At 29.5% G+C, this 14,555-nt stretch overlaps 1 protein-coding gene across 1 annotated transcript in view; it reads right to left on the minus strand.

Moving 5' to 3' along the window:
* Positions 1–1,276: 1,276 nt before the first annotated feature.
* LOC142325786 (very long chain fatty acid elongase 7-like) overlaps positions 1,277–14,555 on the minus strand; it is a 29,230-nt gene continuing 15,951 nt past the window's right edge. The window contains exons 5-7 of the mRNA XM_075367816.1: positions 8,988–9,093; positions 4,208–4,344; positions 1,277–1,462 (exon numbers count right to left, since the gene is read on the minus strand). Of these exons, the coding sequence (XP_075223931.1) occupies positions 1,277–1,462; positions 4,208–4,344; positions 8,988–9,093 (429 nt within the window). The remainder of the gene's footprint in view (positions 1,463–4,207; positions 4,345–8,987; positions 9,094–14,555) is intronic.

The raw sequence follows: 14,555 nt of genomic DNA on the forward strand, positions 1-14,555 counted from the left end.
CCCTACAAAAATTTACAATAAATTCATAATTGTAACATTTGTGGAAGACTTAGTTTTATGTACTTATATACAGAAATTTTGTGATAAGTAATTTAGAGTAATTTGCAGATTAGGTTATAGGACATAGCTAGCGGTTTATAAAAATTAAATATTTGTTCAGAACTTTATAACAGATGTAAAAAGTCAAATGTAGATTAAGTTCATTATTTATTTATTTTTTATTTTCGTAGAATTATAAATATAATAGTTTCTCATGAGAAATAAAGAAAGATAAAGATTATTTTCTTATGTGTATCGGTATTTTTCGAATTAGTTTTAAAATTTATATATTTTAAATACACAGATTTTAAAATAGACCTAAAAATCGTTCTGTTATTAAAGATTTGTGAATGTTAAAATTAAAACAAATTTTGTAGAAAAATTTTACAAATATTAATTACCATATTCTATTTTATTAAAAAAGAAAAAAAAACACAGAATTTGTGTTTTTTTTGTTGTTGAAGATATAATATAAAAATAAAATAAAACAAGTTATAAATCATTGAAAGTGAATGTATAGTTTGTTCAGTGTAATAAATAACATAAAGTAGAATTGCATTAGTCTAGTTTATAACGAAACAATCAATGGTTTATAAGAATAGATTTTTTAATTTTTTTATTAAGAATTACATCAACAATTAAAGCCATTAAAGACTTACTGTAACGTAATGTACGGGTAAATATGTAGTCTTGAACAAACTCTTGACCATTCCTGAGTCGTGTGGTTAAAAACCGAATAAAAGCAACAAGTTTTATTAGGATTTGAACCTGAGAACTTTGACTTCGAAATCAGCTAATTTTTCTACGACGATTTTACAACTATACCAATCTGGTTCGTTACGAGTAAATTATTTGAACATGAAAAATAGTTCAATATTATTTAATTTCCAATAATATGTAATTCTATTATGTAGTAAAACAAATATATTTCTGAGAACTGATCTGAATTAATTATTTTCTACGTATTTTTTATTATAAAAAAAAATAAATATTAAAAAATGATTATCTTAATTTAAAAAATAAATATACTAATTAAAAAAATAATAAATATGTATTTTTCTTAAAGTAAATCATGTGTAATGTTAATTTTATACATTTTTATTTTGGAAATAGACTTGATGCAAGTCTTTATGTATTATTTTTGTAAATATTTTTCTTTTTAAGTCAGGAATCTGTATTTATATGTATGTTAAACTTAAATTTAATAATAAAATAAAACGATGAACTTGGAATAAGTTTAATCAGTCGATATTTTGTTTTGTTTTTTTGATGATAAATATGATTTGATGTAAAAATTTGAAAACATAAAAATAAAAGTTATTCCTTGGCTTACAGCATACGTGTTATAAATTTTTTGTAATAATGGTACATCACAGCGGCATAATAACGTTCCAAAAAAGGTCATTAAAATCACGAATTGAGCCTGTAAAAAAAAATTGAAAAAATTATAATTTAAATTTGAAAAGCATTTGGTTATATATTAAAGCATTGTAAAAGTTTAATATTTTTGTAGAAGCGCATCTTTTGATTATGTATTCAAACATACAGAGGTAAAACTTTTAAACAGATCAAAACAATAATTAGAATAACTTTTGAATGAATTATGAAATTTTGATTTTGCTTCTACTATTTGTTTTTTTCTTTTTTTTAAATTTTATTATACGATTTTATACATTAAAGCTCTTGTAGTACATAATCGTCCCACAGTAACTGCTTTATTTTTTTTGTAATTTATATTATACCAAATAGCGTCTATCATTACTTTATTTCTATATGTTCCCTTTATACAATAAATTCGTTTATTGCGTGTCTCTTATTGTATTAAACTTTACACCTTATGGTTAAACCTTATAGTTTAATAATACTAGTTGTCTCTCATTCCTTGTCTTTTCTATCATTGTTTAGTAGACCTTTACACTATTGACGGCCAGTTCTATTTAAGCATCCTTCTCGCCTAATATCTACAGTTCAAACGTATCTATAACTTTTTTAACTCACCTAAGCACTTAATTCGACCTACACAATCGTTTTTCATTAATCAAAATGGACCCTACTTATACGTTCATAGGCAAAAACTCAATTTTACTGCTATGACACTAAGGCTCCTATGTTGATACCATGTTTAATTTACGAATATAGTATAAAGTAATAATTCACTTACTTCAAAGTATGTAGTTCACTTACTTCAACATGTTATGAAGCGCAGGATGCTTGAGATCAGGGATGAAGATATCAGAGAAAGAATAAACGTTCAGAATATCGTAAAATCAATCTGAAGTGTCATCTGGCGAGAACGGATCCGAAAAGATGAGCAAAAAGGAGCACCGAATTTTCACATTTTCAACCAGGAAAAAAAGGATGATGGAAGGATGTTATTAAGACCTTTTGGGCTGTGCATCTCGCAGGAGGAGAATAAAATATTTGTAATAGGCGGGGAGAGGCTGGCTCTCCCAGCCTATTAATTCTATAGCCCTCAGATGAGCTTGAGTTTTCGAAATGAGAACTGTATTTTTGTTTTATATTTATGAAATTGTTTTTATTAGAAATTAATAAAAAGTTCTTTCTTTTACTTATTTTTTCTTTACTTACTCTTACTTCTTTTATTTTTTATTATTATTTTTTTTTTAATAAATTTCGTTATTATTATGTGAAGAATCTAGGAATTTCTGCAAAGGTTATTTTCAGTAAAACGTGTGAAGATAAATAAAGTTAGGTAATAAAGATGTAAAGATATAATAAGATAATAAAGTTGGAAAAAATCTTGGTCTCTTACAACGGATGGCGCGTAATTTTAGAAGCGTGAGCATTTGTATTCTATATAAAAATTCAATTGTGAGGTCTCATCCTGAATATTCTGCAGTCGTCTGAAATTGTGACCGAGAGTACATATCTATTACAATCGAAAATGTTTATATCGTTTATTCGCGTAACAGAAATTTTCATTTCTCACCATTTACCACCAGAGAATTCATTTGTTAACAATTTGACCTTCCTCGTCTTGCTGATAGAAAATTTCTCTGGAACGCCCTACATTTTATCATTTGTTCCACGGTAAAATAGAACAAGAAATAGGCGTTTCGTTTAATCCTCCCTAAAAAATAATACATTGTTTTAAGCCCATCTAAAATCTGATTTTTCACGTAATCAAAGATGTACGATGGTTGCTAATGAACTCAAAAATAGGATTAATTTCTTTTCTTTAAATGAAAATGAGTTTGAAGATCTTCAAAAGGTTATAGGGAAATGAGCCTCACTGTGGAATTCTCTGATCGAAACAAAAACACAAAAAAAGGAAAAAATGGAATAGATTACCTAAGTACTTCTTATACATTAATTTTCTTTCATTAAGTTTTATTTTATTTAATTTCTTCTTTGTATGTCATTATAAAATGTGTTGCAAACATGCAGTATACAAAGGTTTATTTAAACTCTTGTTTCTCTTATTCCCTGGTATCTTCAGTCCCGTTCAGTTTGGTAAGGATTCGCCGAAAAGGTGGAGGAGATGAGTCCTTTAGTAAAACAATTATTATTATTTTTATTATTATTACTACGTACAGGCTATTAATGCCCATATAATCCTATACGTTCTACAAGTGGGCTTGTTGTTCTTCCTCCTCTTTCAAGTTTTTCTCTCAGTTTTTCAACGTGTTAATTTAATTTTCCTACGTCTTAATTGGAAATTTCATAAGATGGACACTCAAATAATTACATTTCCTGTATAATTTTTAAGAAATCCTACTTCCTATCGCAAGTGTACCTCCTATAATGGTAATTATCATATTTCTGTTCTAAAAATCACTTCCGTATTTCATTTCATGTATTCTTCAGTCTCCAAAATATACCAGAATTAAGGTCATCTATATTTAATAAATACCATTTGGTCATCTTGTGCTATGTTTTACCTATATTTACTCTCCCATCTTGTAAACTCTTTCTTCACATTTCTAAGATCTTGCAAAAACTAATTATAAATACACACTAGAAATAAATTTAAAAACATTTTTATTTAATATATTTATTCTATTAGTCGTCCCAAAAAGCTAGGAAAAATTTAATTCTTTATTGATAAATAGAATCGAAGAAAATATTAATTTGCTTAAATAAGATAAATTTGTATTCTTTAAGTTCAAAAAATATTAATTTTTAGTATATATTTATGTATACTGACCAATTGCAATTTTGTTATATAACGTTTCCACCATAAATACGGCTGTATTGATGGACCAAGCGCTGACAATAAATAATAACTGTACATTACTACATGGACAACTGAATTCACCAAACCGACAAATATACCTTGTTCACCTAAATTAAAAATATAATAAAATAATTAATTAGAAATATATACGCGTTTGGAATATTTTTTAAATGTATAATTTTTATTAAATGTATTTATCTATGTTTTGAAAGTATTTAATTAATTTTAACATAAATTAATAATTCTTTAAAACTATTTTTACTAAATCTAACTTAATCTAATCTAATAATATATTAATCTATAATATATTTTTGGGCTCTTTAGTATTAATAATTTGTATAGACATCACTGATGGTTATGTACAAAAAATCTGTTATATATAAAAGTTGGAATACTCTCCTGACATTGGTTTTATATATTTTTTTATAAATTATAGTGGAAAATAATGATATTTAAAATAAAAGTGTGATGGCTCTCCTACCTCCCAATATTGCTAATGAAATGTCTTTTTGGGATCATTTGAGAACTACTATGTCTAGGAAGAAATAAAAAAAAATAAATTACAGTCTACTGTTAAAATATTTACAATCTATAAAAAGGTAGTTATTTTCGATTTTTGGAAAGGGAGAATTTTGGGAGAATATGTTTTCAAAAATAGTAAGATAAGCATGCAGGTATATACTGAGATTTAAGGTTAGTTATCAAAATTTTTACCACAAAAACTATCTACCACTACCTCGTGAAGATATTGACTCCAAAATTTTACCAATAGATTACCCGAAATACACGAGTGAGTCTATGCCAAATTTTATCAAAATCGGTTCATCCAGTGAGAAGTTTCTGAGCTTCAAACACGCCAAGATACGTATATACATACGTACGTACAAAAATTACTCCGTAAGGTTTTTTTGCGGTGCCTGGTTCATGAAACGTCGAGAAATGCACGAAACTCCATACGCATTTTTTGACTGAGTACCATACTTTCCTTCTTGCAGCATAGCTCTAGAGCTATGATGCAGAACAATAAAAATAAAGCATTTCTTTTAGAAAAAATTAAATAAATAATAAATACGTTCTTAAAATATTTTTATAGACTTAATTTTACCGAAATACTTTACCGAAATTACTTTAACAAATTTTACGTCGAAGATGAAAAAATTACCGAACAGTTGCTTTAAAGTAAATAAAAAAGAGGCTGGTTGATTTAGAGGCTAGTATGTTTATTATTCAACTAACTGTCTAGAAGATTGCATCGTTGCCACATTTGCCGATGACACTGCCATCCTTGCACTTGACAAATATCCTGGCCTAACATCGCAGGAGCTACAAATGGCGTTGCACCTTCCGTGTGCATGGCAGAAAAAAATTAGGATTAAAGTTAATCGGGACAAATAAAAGCACGTCACATTCGCCATGCGAAAGGGTGACTGTCTCGGTGTGTACTTGGATGGTGTCTTCATTCCACAAGCAGAGAGCGTGCGGTGTCTAGGAGTTCACCTAGATTGGAATTTGACCTGGAAGTGTCACGTGAGGATGAAGAGAAAACAACTAAACGCGAAGTAGAAGGAATTACATCGGCTGCCACGGAGAAGCTCAGGCCTCACATCATCCAGTAAATTATTAATTTACAAGGTTATCCTTCGACGAAGCTAAACTTATGGCGTGGAATTGTGGGGAATAGTAACATAGAAATCATACAACGCTTCCAGAACAAGGTAACGAGGGTAATTGCAGAGGCACCATGGTTCACGTGGAATGACGAATTCACGAATATCTAGAACTTCCGACGGTTCGTGAGGTTGCGCGGCAGCGCAGTGTTAAATACTAGCAAAGATTTAAAAATCACGTCTACTGCTTTGCTATCAATCTGCTCGATAACAGCAGGGATGTCGTAATGTTGAAACTTCTTCATGTTCTTCACTTAGGGGCTACTGCGTGACAGTTTGATGTTTGACAACGCCAAACATCAAGATTGATTGTTTGTTTTTTTTTTATTTGTCTTTATTTTTTACTTTTTTTTTGTTTAATGCTTGATTTTTGTGAAGTATTAAGTGCTGGCAGAAATATTTTTTAAGATTTAAGATTAAAATTTAAGATTTCATACGGATTTTAGGATTACTTGTAACTATTATTATGAATTGCTTATTTTGGGAGTTCATGAAGAACCCCTTATCATTTGCTTCTTGTCAAACAACTTACTTATGGCTCCACTTAGGGATCCGATTTTAAATGTACTGGTTGAAAAAAACTCTGCCTAGTGTATTAAATTAATGAAATTGGTCCAATGAATATTTTTATTTTTAAATGATAATTAGAAAATAATTTACCATATCAATAATTCAAATTTATGACCCCCAACCACTGTCAACTGGAGTTACTATGAGTTATTTTTTCGCCTTAAGTATTGTATGTATACGAGTACATATTTATAGATATTCACGTTACAGCTGATTAGAATTTCACTCATTATAATTAGATAAAAATTAAACATCATTTATTTCCTTTTTATTCAGTAATATATTTAAAAAATGTTCACTAATTTTTTTATCTTTATCAGAGTAAATCTGATAAATTTGATGGGTTTTTACACTCTTAATGAGAAATAATATTTTGGTAGCAATATTGTTTGTTATAAAAACGAATTTATACAAAATATGAATTTTTTATTTATTTTGTGTTTGAATATATATACACAGAAATATTATCATTCGTGGAAATAAATTCTGAAATTAATAAAATACGAATTTATTTACAAGCCAAATGACTTACATGGATCATTACCATCACACAAATGACAACTTTTCCAAGATACTTTTAGTCAAATAAAAATATATGTCATTATGATTTTAAATAATAATGCAGGACCCACCTTTTCTTTCAAACCGAAATAAAAATATCAAATGTTGGGCCAGTTAAACAAAAATTTACGTTATTATATATAAATGAATTGAAAGAATCACCTTCGATTTATATGTGACAGAAAATTTTAGTTTTGTTCTGGAAATGTTTTACGATTAAGTTTTTCTTGATCCAAGAAGAAGATATGAAAATTAATTTTTTGTTTAAATTTTTGCCGTTCATTGAGAAAATATTTTAAGCAAAAATATTTGTTTGTAATTAACCCACCAGCTTTTCTTAGATATTGTTAAAATTTTATACTGAAAACTTAAGTTTTTGGTGGAGTCAGATTGAATATATCTGACTCCTTAACATTATTCTATCAGTGAGTATACCTTTTAATACTTAACCTTACGTGAAATAATGTTTCTCAGTTTTTACCTGTAGTCTTACAGCATGGGGTTTTAGATTCGTAGAATTTTTTTTCATTTTTAACAAACAATATTGTTAATGTTATACAATCATGCTTAAGACGAGAAACAATGCTTTTCTGCAGTTTTCCTCGATGTCAGTCAGGCTTTTGACAAGGTTTGGCACGTAGGGTTGCTCTATAAACTGAAAAATATTTTACCGCAGTGTTTTCAGGTTAAACATGGAGAGGTTTTGATGGATTTGTTCCTTATTCAGTCAGGAGGGGTACCTCAAAGAAACGTTTCAGGCCCATCTTGTATGTTCTGTTTACGGCTGACTTTCTAATTACGGGAGATATCACAGTCGCAACGTTTGCTGCTAACGAAAATACAATTCTTGCTGTCCAAGAAGTTTCGGCTACTGTGTCCCGTTTTTATTCAACATTATACCACTCTCCTTTAATCGTGGCTTATACGTAGAAGATAAAAATAAAAAGAAAATCAATGCACATCATGTTCACCCTTCCTAGAGAACACTGTCCTCCTGTTTCTATCTTCAATGTTCTGATTCCGAGATCTCAGGACTGTAAATATTTGGGTTTTCATCTTGATCGATGACTAAATTGGGCGAAATATATCAAATATGAGCGAAAACAGTTGGATTTCAAGTTTAAAAACATGTACTGAATGGTAGGATATAGATCTCGACTTTCAGTGGAAAGTAAATTATTGATTTATAAATCCGTCTGGACTTGAATTTTGAGGTATGGCGTTCAATTCCAGTATTGATATACTTGAACGCTACCAGACAAAAACACTGCGAAAAATGCTACACATATCCTGGTACATGAGTAATATAATTTTATATAATGATCTTAAATTGCAAACCTTTCGGAAGGAAATTTCTCTGGTCAGCGTACGTTATCAAAATCGTTTGAATCGGTATCCGAATTATTTGGCGGTCAATTTATTGGATAACACGGTCAGTGATTTTTCAAGATTGCTGAGGTATAATATTCTTGGTTTGCCTTATCGTTTCAATATGGTCTGACTGTACGGAGTGCTTTTCTATTTCGTTTCGTTGTTATTGTTAAGTCACAAGCCGCTGGGTATGTGACCAGTTAATGTTATTTCAAATAGATCTTATTTACTTATGTTCAATTGTCTTACCGAACAGATTGTAAAGATGCTATGTCGTTATAATAAAAAAAAAAAAACTTTACATACCAATATGTTCTGATTTATATATGTTTATACCAATTTATGGCATATATCTGGTTACTTTACCAAATCTTAAAATTTTAAATTTAATTAATGATAATCCGATTATAATTCAATTCATTCGTCACAACTTTAATTTTTTTTAAATTTATTTATATATTTATATTTTGTCTTTGGCTTACTTTAAGCTAGTACTCCACTCATTTCATGCTTTACATTTTTTTAGATGATTGATTATAAAAGAATAATTAAGTAGAAATAAAAAAAATAATTTAATTTACCTCGTACATATTTTATATAAAGCCATACAGATAAAACCATGGATGTGTGATGGTATAAATGTAAAAATGTTATTTGAGAATGCTTTTTACGCAGAACAAATATAACCTGGAAAGAAAGAACATTAATACAATAAATAAAAATTTAAAGTACAATTTTATTCTAAATTTTCTTTGTTACACAAAAGTTATTGTTCACTCAATGTACATCTGTACCTATAAAACATGTCCTCATTGATTCACAATCAACCCAGCAAACCCGACTGCTGAGAAATTTATGAAAATTTGTATATAAGTTTCTGTTACGGTGTAAATACATATTGAGAAAGGAATTTTTGAAAATCTGCGTTTAAAGAGTTATAATGTAGAAACAGTGAATTTTACTTTATTATTTTTTTTCTCGTTTATCTATCTGTAACAAATGAAGAAATCAAATTTATTTTTGGTGTAGGTAATCTTCATGTGAATATCTAAAAAGAAATTTCTAGATGTTTCGAAATTCGACCTTGAGAATTGTGAAGAATATTTTGAACAAATATTGAAAATTTTTCCCCATTTTCGACTATACTAAACAAGACATTCACTTGATTTGAGCTTGTAAATACTCTAGATAAATATCTAAAAATAATTTTTTTGGATTTCTTGAATTTCAATATTTTAAGGAGTTGCTTAGCCAATACAGCCACTATTACAGTATGTGTGCCCGTCTGGCTGCACCTGCCTCCGGTTACTTGAATAAAAAAATAAAATGAAAAAAAAACAATAGTAATAATGAGAAACGATGTACGGTCACCTCCTGCTGGTGTTTGTCGGTAACGCTAAAAACCGGGAAAAACAGATTTTTACCCGAAGAAGGAGGGGTAACTAGCTATAACTACTATTTTTAAAATGGAGGATGACTATTTATAAACCCGCCTTCTTCAGGTCACTCAGAGTTTTGGGTCCTGTGTTGACCAAACTGTTGCCGTGAAGAAATTACAATATACATATACTTTTTATAAATTGAACGAGCTTTAATATTTATTTATCATTATTATTCTCACACGCATGAATTTAATGAACATAAAAAGATCCAGGGGACAGAGACCCTTAGCCAGGCGGAGCAGATGAGTGCCCTCACCGACCGGTAAATTTATATGTATATATATATACATTATATATATATATATATATATATATATATATATATATATATATTAGTTTTTTTAAATTATTATTATATTTTTTAATTTTAATTGGTAAACGGTGTTAATTTATAAAAAATAACAGTTTCTACAATGCAGTTACTGTGTGAATGAAAACACAGTATATTCTATTTACGTATGTCTATTAACAATTTTTTTGGTCTCCTTAGTGGGTGCAAAATGCTGATAATTTTTTTTAATACAAATAAATATCTACAATCTGTTACTTCAGAAAAATGGATAAATGCGATTAATTTAGAAATATCTTGACGGAGGTAAGCCCAAGATTTTTTTTTTGTTTTTTTTATAATTCACAAACTTATTAAAAAAAGTGCAGTAAGATGTAACGTTGAGCATCGTCACTGTTACCAAAAAGGTGTTTTACCTGAAGGTTTGCAGGCTGTTAAATGGTATGATAAAACAAGCAAGATTTCTTCTGTGATTTTAGTTATGTTATCGTCTCGATGTAATGTTATTTCTTATTTACGTACCAAGGTACGTAAATACGGTAAGGTACGGGAAAGGTACGTAATATGTAAGATACGTATTACGTAAGGTACGTAAAATCGGTAAAACGTTTGATTGAAAACTTTGTAATTTAAATAGAATTTTTCTGATGTTTTCTACAACTGGGATAGGTTGAAATGCCACAAGTTCAAATCTGTTGTAGGACGCTTTTTAAATTATAACCTTGTTTAGAGATAATTTTGAGTCTATTTAAAATCCAATACATTTGATCAAATTTAATATTCAATTGTTTCCTTTTTGTAAAAATGTGAGTTTTCCGTGTGAGTCATGATGTAAGAAAGGTATTTTTGTAACTATGATTATAGGGACTGAATTTTATTAGGTTTTAGAAGTGAGCAGATATCTACTTGAAAACAGAACGTAACGGGTATACATTTATTTTTATTATACGTTATGCTTCACAACTCTTGTGCCATATTTATTTGTTCGTGCAGAGCTGAATTACGCTGTCTTGTACCTTGTTAATTTCTTGTATTGTGAGTAATAAACAAAAACTGATTATAATATGCTATAAACAACTATGTACATATCAATTTAAATACACATATTTCCCCGTGTAAATTTTACAAATGTGAAAAATGACTATTTTAAGGGCAATAAGTATTATCAAAAACAATGATTTTGTATCACCAATGTAACAATTACTTTATTAAAAGTGTAATTACTAGGTACTTAATTTATTTATTTTTAAATTAAGTATTTCTGATGAACAAAATTTTAAATATTTTAATAATAGCGTTATGTATTTTGTTTAATGTTGACAATAAGAATTTCATTTTTGTTAAGGAGACAGTAATCTAAAACTGTCCATTTTTTTACGATTGAGTAAGCCTTGTGTGAAGGAATATTAACATAAAATACTCGCTTTATAATCTCGTTTCTTGCTAGTAGAAATGCGTAAACTACGTAATAATGACTCCAACCTTGACAAGAAATGTTTTACTGAGGGTTTCCTTGATTAAGTTCAGCTACATATATATATATATATGTCGGTTAATGTATCTTTGTGATAAAAAGTTTCTACCGCTTCTTAAAACATTTTAAAAGCATCCAATTAAAAATATTTAATATTTTTTATGCTCTTAATTGTCTTTTGTTGTTTTCCCTTTTTAATTAAATACATTTTTAAGTCTGTTATAGGCTTACGACGAAATATCTAAAGGAATTTTTAATTAAATCTTTATTTATGTAAGTGAATTAATGATAAATACAATACAATCAGGAGTCGAATTTTTTTACATTCAGTTTGTTTTGTTTTAAGAAAAGATTAATTTTTCCTCTCTTTTTTGAGTAGAAAATACGGTTTACTCGGTAATTACATATAAAATTATCAAAGAAAGTCATTTCTAAAATATTACCAACTGCTTGATGAAGATATACGAAGAATTTTTTCCACAAAAAAAAAGAGAGAATTACTTTTCTGGTAACGAGAGGAAATTACTTCTTTATAATGAAGATTTTCTCATGCAAATGACCAAGAAGATTTTTTTAAAGAATTACATAAATTATTACTCGGTTAGTATATTTAAAAATATAAATTATAAAATTTATAATTCACATAAAATTTAAGATTTTTACTTGGTACTTAACTGTAAAAGAATAAATGAACTGTACTGAGATCAAATCTGTAACAGTAAGTTTAATTGATATTAATTTACTGATCGAGCCACTAAAGTGCTTTGTGCTAAGCGAAATAGCAATAGCAACAAATACAGAATTAGTCTTTCGGTAATTATTTTAAAATAGAAAGTGAGGAAATGATAGATAATAATGATAATTTGTAAGTTCCTAAAAAAAAAAAACAGAAGGAAAGTAATTTTGAACACCATCTTTTTTAAGTTTAAAACATAAGAATCAGCCAAACACAGGTATAAGGAGCTTTATTGGTTGCTTGGTTGGAGTTCACATTTGTTACTATCCAAGAAATTTTTAATATAAAAGATCATTCTGGAACCAAATTTTAAGTATGGGGTACAATGAGCAAGAGGAACATCGAGGTTACACAACGTTTCCAGAAAAAACTGGCGAGAACGATGACAAAAGCGCCGTGCTTTAGTCGGAACGAAGGAATTCATGACTATCTGGAATTGTTTTGTGTTCACCAGGAACTCAAACGGTTCTGTTCAAATTACTGACAGCGGATGGGTAATCGTGTGAACGTTTTAGCTAGCAGTGAATCTCTTAGACAGTAGTGAAGATGTCCGGTGAGTGAAACACCTTCACATGCTGGACCTGACAAAATCCTGAGTGACTCCTGGCTGGATGACATCCCTTAAGTGATGAGCATCTTCTTCATTGCCTTGATTTAGAGTCAGATTTTTACTTCTGTTTTCATAAGCTAATTGTATTTCTGGTTTATTTTTATTTCTCTTGTTTTGCAATATTGACTTTTTGCTTTGTTTTTCGTTAGGCTTTTATGAATTTTTCTAATTTATATGGGCTGAATCAGTGCTAGTGCATTTACATATATGAACTTTTGCCTTATCTATATATGTTTTATTGAGGAGTTTCGTCTATGGCCCTCATCAAGTGTTTATTTTAATTCTATTTACTTGAAGTTCCTTACTCAGAACCGATTGTAAATAAACAAATTTTGTGACGAAAAAATCTTTTGTAGGTAAAATGTTCTAATTTATCTTAATTCCTTCATTTCCTGATTTGAATCTTGTCAATATTTCATATAAATACAGATGTAGATTATATAATTGTAAGTAAAGTTTAGGATGTTCTTAAATTCTCTAAATATGTTTGAGAATTTTTTTCCCTTAAATTCTTTTTGTTGTCTGCTGAATTAGTTTCTGCCTAAAAAAATTCGATATCTCTATTATGTTAGTGAAGAGCACTACTTTCACGTAATTTTCGATTTAGATTTCAAAAATTTCTTTTTTCAAATCCTGGTTCTTAGAGATTTTTTCAACATTTTTTTCCTTTGTGTTCACAGACTAGTGTATGGTCGTCACAATAATCCAGATTTCCTATTTTTCCTCTCCTATTTCATGACCACGATTTCAGGGTGACTGTATTCAAAACCTATCTCTAAACACCGTGGGATGCTAATAGTTCTTACAGCGGCGGTCATCCTCCACCACCTCTGCATTTCAGATGTGAAGGGCAGCATATCGATAATACGGGACTTATCACGGAGTCATAGGCTTTGGGAGATCTTTAGATGGAAGATTTTCATCATGTTACGTTGTTTCGGCGAGACAACGTGTATTTTTATTATTTGTTACTGTTATTTATTATTTTTTTTTATTCACTTTGTTTATCCCCCGCTGGGGCCGGATCCGCAACTAAGCTTGTACACAGATCCAGGGGATCCATAGGTGCCATCGCCCCAAAGGCTATCTCGGTAGTAACTAAGGTTCCCCCAACCCTGACTCGGTCTTGACGCTACGCCTCTAATGGGGAACCCCAGAGGGATTCCCACCGGGACTATGGTCTTACTTTACCTCCCCCGTCGTGAAGTTCCAAAGGGAGTCGCCGTCTAATCATGGAAGGCGAGACACCTGAGCGTCCCATCCCTCCTGGACGAGGCTGTACCAACTCTAGGTCGCCCCCAAAAGCAAAGGCGGGGGACGGTTCTCATTTATTGCTGCTAGTTTTACAGCCACTGCCCCCAAGTGAAGCCCTTGAACTTTACATAAGGAGAATTTAGCCTCAATTGACAGCTTTCCGAAATTATTATTATAATTATCATTATTATTATTATTAACATGTATATAAAATGTTAATTTCTAGATTTCTATGGATTATTATGGCAACCTCTGATAAAATCTAAACGTTGTTTTGAAAATAAAGTTGTGTTGTATTTTTTTTTCGTACTATAAAGTAATTACTTGATTTTATAATAGTGCAT

This window comes from Lycorma delicatula, chromosome 5, assembly GCF_047948215.1.
Source record: "Lycorma delicatula isolate Av1 chromosome 5, ASM4794821v1, whole genome shotgun sequence".
In the NCBI taxonomy this organism is placed as follows: domain Eukaryota; kingdom Metazoa; phylum Arthropoda; class Insecta; order Hemiptera; family Fulgoridae; genus Lycorma; species Lycorma delicatula.